This window comes from Gracilinanus agilis, chromosome 6, assembly GCF_016433145.1.
Source record: "Gracilinanus agilis isolate LMUSP501 chromosome 6, AgileGrace, whole genome shotgun sequence".
Classification (NCBI taxonomy): Eukaryota; Metazoa; Chordata; class Mammalia; order Didelphimorphia; family Didelphidae; genus Gracilinanus; species Gracilinanus agilis.
Window position 1 is genome coordinate 274,030,805 of NC_058135.1, and position 12,237 is coordinate 274,043,041.

The following is a 12,237-nucleotide window of genomic DNA, read 5'->3' on the forward strand; positions in this document are numbered from 1 at the left end:
AAGAAAGCAGTAACAATAGAGGAAAACTTGTTAATCTTCTTGTATGAATTGGTTTATGAGTTAAACCTTGAAACCACTAAGGAATTGAAGAACTGCAGGTAAAGAATATTCCAGGTACGGGGAAATTACTTACAAAAATCCAGAGAGATTGGAGATAGAAGGCTAAGTTCAAAGAACAAGAAGCATTATTTGGTTAGAATAGGGTCACTGAATATGATAAAATGGTGAAGGAGTCAGAGCACCTGGCTTCAGATCCTGTTTCTTTCACATTGTGACCCTTTTCAAGTCATTTCACCTCCATGTGCCTCAGTTTCCTCTTCTTTAAAATTAGGAGAACAAATTAGATTACCTTTGAGGTCCCTTTTAGTTCTAAATTTAATTATGTCATTAATATGGGATAGTTGCTACATTTTTATGGGTACAATAAAAGATGCATTTTTATTAGAGGTTTATAGAATGTATCAAACCAGAGAGAGGACCTTAGAGAACATCTTCTTCCACTCTATTTTATATGTTTGGAACCTAAAGCCCAGTGAAGTTAGATCACTTCCCCATAGTCACACAGTTAGTAAATTGAACAGAGAATGACATCAAGCCCTTATTTGATAGATTATCTGACACAAAAATTGGGTGAAATGTCCTTGGTTTTGTAAAAAGATGGGGTACCAGGGATGTTAAAATATAACCTAAATGGTTATGGGTACACACACTGGGTTGAAGGAGAAAGAGCACCAGCCAGGATAGGGAGACCAGAGTTCACTGCTAAGATGCTGCTGTTAACTGTCAAGAATGGCAGTTGGTCCAGCTCACCCTAGGCCAGGGTCTTGGAAACCAGCAGGCAGGGTAAAAAATTTTAACAGTTTATTTATGATTAACTAAATAAAGGTGGGATAGGGGATTCTGCACTTAAAAACCTAAAGGGCAAATCACACAGCAAGGGGAGGACTTGTCTACTCTATTCTAATTGACCTAGGCCAGACTGGGCTTAAAGGAGCAGTTCTGGAGTCACTGGGAAGGCTGCTTCAAACCTGGTTCCAGCCAGATTTGACCAGCACAGCTAAAGGGCCTGAGGGTGGCTTTGAGGGTTCTCATGGTAATCTAAAGATGATTACAGGATGCCAAAAGCCAAGGTGATCCAAGGTACCCAGGTAGAGAGTGTGCTTGAGATGCTGTCTACCAGATCCCTAAACTCCTCCTCCACTTGGTGCAGCTCTTGCAGGTCTTGTCCACTTGCTGAAAGCCACCACCACTCAGGATCCCAGGGAATCAGGATGCAGGGTGTCCTTAACTCTGAGATCTCCCAGGGCTAGCAACAGTTTGTGCCAACCACTAATGGAGTCTCTCTCAGAGTACAAGCCCACTTCATGCTCCTTCATTTCATCTTGGAATCCTCCAGCCCTTCCTGTTAGGTCCATATAAACTATTGCTACATAAATTGCTAAGTAAATCTTCCTCACATCAGTTTCCCTGGAGAGGTTCCCAAGAGATGGTTTATAGAAATAACTTTGTACCATGATGCTCAGGAGGGAAGCTGCCAAATACCATTTTCCTTTCACTTGTCCTAAATGTAATATAGTATTGTTACTAGATAAAAAATAATATCAATCTGGAAAATTATTCATACTAATAATTACTTAGACATAAACTAACATTTTTATAGGTTATTTTGAAGGTTTTTTCGATTCTTAGTTTCATGAAAATTTCAGGCTTTGTTAAAACAACTTATTGGAGCAATCAAGTCTTCTGATGACCTGAAAAGGTTACTCATAATCACACATGACAATCTCCATGTGAGGTGATATGGGTAACTGGCAATTAAAGGCAAGTATAATTCCTGTTTTACCTCTGGTGAGATACAAATCTGTCTCATAAGATTATGGGATTTTTGCATTATATTTCCGTATTATTATTAAATCTACTTCCTTCTCCCCTTCCCACGAATGTAGGAACATTGATTTAGATCTAGAAGGGAATGTAGAGGTCATCTAATCTGACTCTGTGAATCACATATGAAGACTCTGGGACCAAAAGAGTTAAAAAAACAAAAACTTGCCAGAATGTAAACTCCTTGAAAGCAGATTTTTAAAAAAATCTTTTATTGTTTTCCCAACTCATAGAGCATATTTTGCATATAGCAGACACTTAGTAAATGCTTATTAGATCATATGACATGCTATTGACTTTTCATTCTCTTCTGTGACATTTTTTCTTGTGATATTCTTGCAGGTGTTTGTTTTGATCACTATTTAGCTGCAGAGTAGAATATATATGGAAGACGCAAGGAATGTGACAGAATTTATTTTCTTGGGAATCCTTCAAGGTTGGAAGATGCAGCGAGTGGCCTTTGGTTTCTTTTTAGTACTCTATGTCCTGACAATAGTAGGGAACCTGCTCATTGTGGTCACTGTAAATTTCAGTGGCCACCTCACTTCCCCTATGTACTTCTTTCTTAGTTATCTGTCCTTTGTTGATGTCTGCTACTCCTCCACCACCACCCCAAAGATGATGGCAGACTTGTTCATAGAGAGGAAAACCATCTCCTTCAATGGCTGCATGACTCAGCTCTTTGCCGTGCATTTTTTTGGTTGTACAGAGATCTACCTGCTCACTGTCATGGCTTATGACCGCTATGTGGCCATCTGTCGCCCTTTGCACTATACAGTCATCATGAACCGCAGAGTATGCCGGACCTTGGTATTGGCGCTCTGGGTTGGAGCATTTCTGCATTCCATCATTCAGACACTGCTTACCATTCAACTGCCCTTCTGTGGACCCAATGTGATAGACCACTATTTCTGTGATGTCCACCCACTGCTGAAGCTTGCCTGCTCTGACACTTATGTGGTAGGGCTCATCGTTGTAGCCAACAGCGGCATGATCTCATTGATTGCCTTCTTCTGCTTGGTCATCTCCTACTCTGTCATCTTGTTCACTCTGAGAACTCAGTCAGCTGAGGGCAGGCGCAAGGCACTCTCTACCTGTGGCTCTCATGTTGTTGCTGTATTGCTTTTCTTTGTCCCCTGCATCTATATGTACATTCGCCCAACTACCACCCTTGCAGCAGATAAACTGGTGACTTTATTTAATACAGTCATGCCTCCCATGCTAAATCCCCTCATATATACCCTGAGAAATGCTGAGGTAAAGAAAGCCACGAGGAAGCTGTGGAGCCAAAAAGTGATTTTAAGAGAAAAGTAATTGAGGCGATTTAGCAAAGAGAGTTAATAGCTACCATATATGTATTAAGTTGCAGTTATGTCCAGGGTCTCATTAACACTAGAAGTGGCACTAAAATATGCATGTTCCCTGCCTCTGAATAACTTATAGCTTCTGAAAATTGATACCTGACAAGGTCTACAATGACAAAGCATAATTAGCAGAGAACAGTTACCAAATCCATGACTGAAACTCCCTTTTGAGTCTAGATTAGTTTTGTTAACCAGAGGCATTAAAATAAATAAAATGGTGTGCTCTCAGGTGATAATCCCCACTTCCTAAATCTAAGTGTTCTTGGGAAATAGAAATAAAATCATCCTCATGACTGACACCAGTTGGTCTCTAATCAAATCATAAACTAACTTAAACTGTTGATTTATTTGTAATTAAATAGGGGTAGGATATATCATATTTTGGGAACAGTCATTAGTCTTGGTTAGAGAACTTCATCAATAATTTTCCTTCTCATAGTTTTGGAACTACACTTTATTCTGCATTAATAGCTCTGTGGATACTGTGCAACATTTTTAAAATGATTATTATTAATTATCAATGCAAATAGTTGAAAACATTTTTATATAACAATACATATCATTTTCTATGCACACAAATAGTTGGTAGTGGACAAGTACCAGGCATACTTCTTTTTTTTTTTTTTTTTGAATTCAAAGCTGGGTTTAGACACTTATTAAACATTTGATCCTTTCCAACTCACTTAACCCATTTTGCCTCAGTTTCCTCCTCTGTAAAATGTGACAGAGAAGGAAATAACAAACCATTTGCATACCTGTCAAGAAAAATCCAAATGGGGTCACAAAGAATGAGGCATGACTAAAAACAACCAAAAAATAACAACCATTTAAAAAATAATTACAGTTCACCTGGATAAAAAGCATGATTCTTTGCAATGTATTTCCCTCATGAGCACTGACTAAAGTAGTAAAATATCACTACTCCCATTTTATGAATGAAGAAACTGAGGCAAATAAAAAGAAGAACCACTCTATAGCAGTATTAAGTCCCTCCTCCAACCCCCAAATAGGAATATGATTAGATTTTCACTGAAAGACTATAAGAACAGTAGGACTTATTTGGGAGGATAGAAAGGGTGATGTTCAAGATATTCCTTTCCCTTGATGCGATTTCCTAAAAAATCCTGGGCATTTTTCAGGCCATTCCAATCTAGAAGATGTATAACCACATCTAGCTCTATTTGGCAAGGTAAGTTTCCATGTTCAGAATCCAGGTAGTGAGGTACAACTACACAGTCAATGTCCTATTGTATTCTCATTTAATATCCTTGATATGTTAGGGCTAAGTAAACATGGTTTTGTCAATTATTCAATGATTTATAAGGGGCTAAATTTATCCCAACATCAAATCTGAAGTCACGTCATGCTGGCATCAAACGTGTCCCTAGAGTATCCATATTGTATGATTTGAAAGAAACATTTTGTTCCTTGCTCTTCCTCTTACCCCCACCAACATCTTCATCAGTGCTTGAATTCCAACACTAGCCTTCCTTTATTCTTAAACTTTCCTCTCCTCTATGTTCCTTTCCAGGCCTCACTTTTTGCAGAAAAACTGTCTAAAATTCAAATCTAATAATTGATATAAATAAATAAAATATAAAATACTGCACTTTATGAATCAAGTTAAATTCTGTTATTATCTCATAGCCTCATTTCAATGATATATCCTTTATTTCAAACTGAAAAAAACGAGAAAACAAAATTACCTTCCTTTTTAGAATCAGAAGATCATAAGTGGAGATAGGAGGGAAAGTTTAAGGCTTCAGGAGAAGCTAGTTAATGGAAGAAGGAAGCTGGAGATTTGAGAGGATGTCCTAATTTGGAGGCCCTAAACACTGTTTAAAGATTCAGGGCCAAATTACAGTGTAGATAGGGAGCAGATTTCAGAAACTCAAAAATGTATTAAAATTTGATCATTCAAATATTGATTGAATTATTTATATCTTTGGGCTTGAATCTTTATTTTGTTACTTTTGATCAATATGACCTTGGACTAGGAACTTCTCAGAGTCTCTGGATAATGAAAGACTCTGCACATACCAAGATAATCTCCAAATGATTATATGGCTATGAGACAAAAGGCAATATCATAAGTAAATTAGAAAATCAAGGAAGAATTTGCCTCTTGTAACTATAGATGGAGGGAAAACTGATGAGCAAACAAATGAGAAAAAGGCTCATGGAGATAAAATGAACAATATTTATTGTGTAATTTTTAAAAATCCCAACCAAGTTCATATAGATTGTGAGAAGATGGTGGAATAGGGCATGAGGTTGCTAAACACTTGAAAATTCCCCACAAAAATATTAGAACTAACTCCATAGTTTTGATGCTAAAAGCAGCAAAAATGAGAAAAATGAGAAAAAAGATGCATCTTTCAACTGAATCTATCAATTGCCATCAAAAAATGACACCAAGATGAAATGCACAAGAATATCATTGTGAGGTGTTGATGCTTACTTAATGCTATGCCAATTAAGTTACCAAGAAAATTATCTTCTTAAGGTAGAAAAAATAACAGAATTAATTTGGAAGAACAAAATATCAAAAAGCAAAGAAATTTAAAAAATGTTAAGGAAGTCTTGTAATCCTAAATTTTAAATTATATTATAAAGTAATAATTATCAAAAAGTATCTTATAGGGGGCAGCTGGGTAGCTCAGTGGATTGAGAGCCGGGCCTAGAGACGGGAGGTCCTAGGTTCAGATCCGGCCTCAGACACTTCCCAGCTGTGTGACCCTGGGCAAGTCACTTGACCCCCGTTGCCTATAAAAAAAAAAAAAAGAAAAAAAAAGTATCTTATAGTGGCTAAAAATCAGAGGAAGAAAAGAGACATGCAGAATATTATAATAACCTTGTATTTGATAAAAATATAGATCCATGCTATTGGGATAAGAAATCAGTATTTCATAAAAATTTCTGAGACAACTGGAAAATACTTTGTCTGAAAGGAGGTATAGAAACTAGATATCTTATGTTTTTCACTAAGATAAGATCAAAAGCAATATGTAATCGGAATATAAAAGGGCACAATAAAAGCTAATTAAAAGAAGGAATATATTACCTATCAGAATGGATAAGAGAGGAATGTATGAGTCAACAAGAAAAGAAGAGCTTTATGAGATATAAAATCAAAATTTTTCAGTACATTAAATTGAAAATGCTTTGTACAAACAAAATAAATGTTGCCGAGATTAGAAGGGAAGCAGAAAACTGAGAAAAAAAATTTCCAGTTTCTCAGATAAACATCTCCTCTAAAATGTATAGAGAATTTTGCCAAATTGGTAAGAATAAAGACCACCCCTCAAAAGATAAATGGATAAAAAATATGAACCAACAGTTCTCTGATGAAGAAATCAAAACCATATTTAGGTACATAAAGATGCTCTAAATCACCACTGATAAGGGAAATATAAACTAAAACCAATTCTGAGTTATAATCTCACACCCATCAGACTGGATAAAATTACAAAAAAGAAAAATGAGCAATTTTGGTGGGATATGGAAAATTAGGGAAACTAATACACTGTTAGTGGAACTGTGAACTGATTGAACCATTTTGGAGAACAATTTGAAATTACACTCAGAGAGTTAACAACTGTGTGTATGAAGAAAAATACCACCATCCAGCAGCATCCCAATGGTGGGTGTTACAGAATAATGTCAAATCTAAAGACCTTGGAACCTCTGCCATCAGTGTAAGCATCAGCCTTGCCATGCAATGTCACCATGGAGGGAGGAGCTAGTGCTGTTTAAAATGGGAGTCCTTCCCAGAAGGAGAGAGGTTTCTTTACTTCTGCTTTTCAACAGACTGACTCATTGGGCTGCTGCTTGGCCTTTTTATTTGTTACATGTGTATATCCATAGACCCAGCCTATTTCCCAAGGAGACCAGAGGAAACAAAAAAGAATGTATATGTTTCAAAATAAATATTTTTGAACTCTCCTTGTGGTGACAATGAACTGAAATTTTAAGCAGCCAAAAAGAAACTACTCAAACATTGTGGAGCCACAGTCAGTAAAACAAAAGTTTAATGACTTCCTTGTTAAAGGAAAGGAGTGCTTGGAATATGATGTTCCAGAAATCAAAAGAGCCAATTGATGGATGGAATCCCTTCAGTTTCTAAGAAACTTAACAAAGAAACCAAGTATAATGGGGGTGGTGGGGAGGATATTTATTTAAATAGAGAACTTTCAAGTATTTCTGATGAAAAGAATAAAGGTGAATAGAAAATTTGACATTCAAACATATGATTCAAGAGAAGCATAAACAAGCAAATATGAAAGATAAATAATAAAGGACTTAATATGGTTAAACTTTTTTCATTTGTAAATGGGAAGAACATACATGTAACTGCTAAGAATTTTATTATTGTTGGGGCAGATAGAAGTAAGCAGAGACAGGATATGGATGTGAGACGATTTTGTTTGGATGATTTGAAAAAATAGGAGGGTGAAGAGGGATGCACTTGGAGAAGGGAAAAAGGAGAAGTAGAATAAGACAATTATCTTATACATAAGAGGTGCACAAGAAAGAGTTTTTATATTGTAGGGGAAATGCAAAGAGGTGATGGGCAATGCTTGAAACTCAGGCTTAACAGAAAAATTGATAATTAGAAATAAAAGGTACCATAGACAGTGAAGTCATATTAAAAAATCAGAGTAAAATTTCTCTAAGTTCTCCCCCCCCCCCAGTGTATAGGGAACTAAATTAAATTTATAAAATAAGAATGATTAATTGTCAAGGAATACGAACAGGTAATTTTTCAGAAAACAACATCAAAGCTATCTATTGCCATAGGAAAAAATGTGGTAAATTACTCTTGGCTAGAGAAATATAAATTATAATAACTCTGAGTTACCAACTGACATCTATCAGAAATAACAAATAATGGAAGGACAAATAATGAGACAAAGTAAGTATACTAATGAAATATTGATGCTGTGAAGTTGTCCAACCTTTTTAAAGAAAAATTTGGAACTATACCTGACTGTCAAAAAAATATAGATATACATATATATACATATATATACACATATAAACACATATATATGCATATATACACATATATGCATATATATGCATATATATGTATGTATATACATACATATATATGTATGTATGTGTATATATATATATATATATATATATATATATATATATACACTTGTCCTTGGATCCAGTAACACTACTAGGTCCGTAACCCAAAGAAATCAAAGGAAAAGGAAAAGTATTTCTAGCCAATTCTTTTTGTGAAGACAAAGAATTAAAAATTGAAGGGATGACCTTCAATTGGAGAATAACTGGCTCAAAAAGTTGTATATGATTCTAACAGAATACTATTGTAGGATAAGAAATAATGAGGGAAATTGTTTCAAAAAAATGAAACAAAACACGAAAAGGCCTTATAAACTGATGCAAAGTGACCAGTGACAGCAATATTATAATGATAGTTAACTGAAAGAGTTAGATACTCTGGTCAATACAATGATCCATAAAATTTCCAAAGGACTTAATGGTGAAAAAATTCTATTTGTCTCTAGAGAAATAACTAATGAACTCTGAGATAAAATTGACATATAGTTTTCTCACTTTATTTTTCTTGCTGTTTTGGTTGATATGGCTGATATATATATATATATATATATGTATGTATACATATATATATATTTGGTATAATTTCACATGTATAATTGATATATTTCTTGCCTTCTCAGTGGGTGGTAGAAGGATCAGAGGGAGAGAGAAAATTTGAACATATTTTTTAAAAGTTTAAAATAAATAATATTTTAAACTAAAAATATCTATAATATTGTTCTATATAATATTGCACCTAATATAATAATTTTATTTCAAATAATTGATGTTTTAAACATGGCTTAAAGTAGAATGCTGTGCATCTGTTAGGGACAGGATTTATTCCTACCCCTCACTGTCAAATAAAATGGTCTCAGCAATTTACTTGGCAAATAATTCTGACTGGGGAGGTTAGAGTCCCTGTGAAAGCTTCAGAGCCAGTGGCTAGGTTGGGTCCTTAGAGAATCAACTTGATGCAATCTGTTCCTGTGTAAAGGTAGCAGGAGTTCCAGTGAGAGAAGGGTGAGATAGACAGCTGGTTGTTGGCTCTGCTGATGCTAGAACATACACTCTCCCTTTATCTAGTCACAGAAAAGGACAAATGACAAGCTCTCTGAATCCACTATAGCAAAGAATCCTTTGAGTTGAACTTGAGAAGACAAATGCCCACACTTGGATTCAGAGGATTGACTATGTGAAGCAGATTAATTAAGAGTATGGACTGTTCTCAGTAAGAGGTACTTCATGTTAATCTTCTATCAGTTCAATACCTTTCCGACACTGAGGTATTTATCAAATGTAGAAATTAAATTTTTTTCTTATCCTAACAAATGATATACAATTTTTACTTTTTATTGTTTCAAATATTGTTATTGAAAAATATCTATCTTTCTTTCTCCCTTTTTGTCCTTCTCTTCAACTTTCTTTTTTTTTTTTAAGTGATGTAGAGGCAGAAAACTATACTAAGAATAAAGAGGTTTGGGTTCTGGTCCTGGTTCCCTTAACTATTGACTGTATTATTCAATGGGGAAGTAGGGTATGTCACCTATAGTTCCTGGATCATAATTTACTTAATTGTGAAGTCACAAAATGACCTTTAAAATCTATATAACTCACATTCTGAGCTTCCAAGTTTATTGGAAAGATTCTGGGATTTAGAATCATGAGATTTGTGTTCAAATCTCAAATTTAATGTTTTTTAGCTGTGTGACTTCCAGCAAATAACTGACTTTCTACACTTCACTAGACAAGATATAACTTGCTGGAGATGTAGAAGGAAGCAAGGAAACAAGAATTCATGAAATGCTTACTACATGCAAAAACATTGTGTTAAGTATTTAAAAATATTATCTCATTTGATCTTCACAACAAACCTTCAAAATAGTTCTTATTTTTTTTATCTCCATTTTGAAGTTGAGGAAGCTGAGATAAGTGTTAAGAATTAAGCCCAGGGTTGCATAGCCAGTCAATTTTTGAGACTAAATTCAATCTCTGTTCTTCCTGTCTCCAGGCCCAACCACCTATCTGTCCCAAGAAGGGATTCTTATTTAATTCCAGTTTGGATAAAATTAAGCTGACTGCTGAGATCTTATCAGGCTCTGGGATACTCAGGACAAGGCAATGCAACCTTTGTAAGGTTAGAGACAAAATTAGTTAGTGAAACTCCTGCTGTTATCTTTCTAAAGGGGGCAGCTGGGTAGCTCCGTGGATTGAGAGCCAGGTCTAGAGAAGTGTACATAGGTTCAAATCTGACCTCAGACACTTCTCAGCTGTGTAACCTTGGGCAAGTCACTTGATCCCCATTGCCTACCCTTACCACTCTTCTGCCTTGGAGCCAACACATAGTATTGACTCCAAGATGGAAGGTAAGGGTTTAAAAAAATAAAAAAATAATAATAAAAGCACTGGTGACCTACTTAAATCACCTCTATTCTAGAGGAAGCAGCCTCATTTCCTTCAACTGATATTCATATGTCAGGATCTTAAGGACTTTCAACAATATGGTTGCCAAACTCTGGATCCTCTTTTATTTATCAATGACCTTACTATACTTTGAAATACAAAATGCAACACTCCTGAGGAGGTCTAAGCAGAAAAGGATAGAGCAACACTAGTGAGATCTGAGTATTATTTCTCTCAAGCTAGACTAAGATTGTATTGACTTTTGGAGTGCCACCCCTCATTGTTTATTTATATTGAGATCCCAATCCCAAACTCCCAGACTACTTTATCAGCACTGTCAATGATAAGTAGCCCTAACTTTTCTTCTCAAGTTTCTTTGAGCTTTAGGGTCTTAAATGTTAAAATGAAAGAGCTCTGGATGATCAGGATATCTTATGCTGGAGACTATGAGCAGCTTTAAAAAAATACATTCTGATAACTTTATTCCAGTATAATGGGTTTCCTTATTACCTAATTATATTATGTCTTTAAAACACACTGAACATATTTCCATAGGATAGGTTTGACTGGAAGTTGAGTAGGGGAAGGAGACCTGGACTTGATGCAATTCATGTGTAACAGACACCTGAAAATAAAAAAAAAAAAACCTAACACATTCATGTCAGCCTGGTAGATGGTGGTTCGTTTAGGGTTAGGAAGTTTTTAAGTGAGGAATTTTTAAGCCATTTGAAGTTGAGATGCTAACTACTATTACTGAAGTATTTCCCTTTTATTGTTCCACCTATATATCTCTTCTTAAGAGGGTTTCAGTGGAAAGGAAGCTAGAAACCTCTACAAATGAATCAGAATCTTTGACTTTGTGAGTTGGTTTAACTTTATAAACTTCCTTCCTTCTTTACTTCATTCCTTCTTTCCTTCCTTCCTTCCTTCCTTCCTTTCACCTTTCCTTCCTTCCTTCTGTCTTCTGTACTTCCTTTCTTTCTTCTTTCCTTCATTCCTTCTTTCCTTCATTCCTTCATTCATTTCATCTTTCCTTCCTTCCTTCTATCTTCCCTACCTCCCTCCAGCTTTCTGTCTTCCTCTCTTTCTAATCAATATTTCAACTACTCTGATGTCCTATACAATATGATGAAACATTATAATGATTTAGATTTATAAATCTGACTGAGTTTGGAGGAGTTAGAGGAGGCAGAAATGTGTATGTGGGATTTTTGTTTTGTTTTGTTTCATTTTTTTGAGGGGGAAGTAAGACTTGAAGAGCATGTATGGAGAGTATTGTATCTTGTTCTGGTTTTGCTACTGACCTGGCTTGGGCACCAGTTGGAAGAAAGGAGCAGGAATTATAGTAGAAGAGCTTAAAACCCCTTTTTTTCTTACACTATACCGTGCAGATGCTTTTTGGAATTCTGAGACTGGGCTCCAATTTCTATTCTGATACTTCCTCCATGAGTGACCTTAGACAAATCAATGACACTTTTAAGGACTCAGTTTCCTCAAGTGTATAATGAAG

The 12,237-nt window shown here is 35.5% G+C and overlaps 1 protein-coding gene across 1 annotated transcript; it reads left to right on the plus strand.

The window, feature by feature from the left end:
• Nucleotides 1–2,256: 2,256 nt before the first annotated feature.
• LOC123251052 (olfactory receptor 4S1-like) lies at nt 2,257–3,198 on the plus strand. The gene has a single exon (XM_044680221.1). The coding sequence runs from the start codon at nt 2,269–2,271 to the stop codon at nt 3,196–3,198; it is 930 nt and encodes a 309-aa protein (XP_044536156.1). The 5' UTR covers nt 2,257–2,268.
• Nucleotides 3,199–12,237: the final 9,039 nt, after the last annotated feature.

Bases quoted from the DNA above. Each gene is read 5' to 3' on its own strand.
- LOC123251052 (XM_044680221.1), top strand. From the start codon at position 2,269: ATGGAAGACGCAAGGAATGTGACAGAATTTATTTTCTTGGGAATCCTT.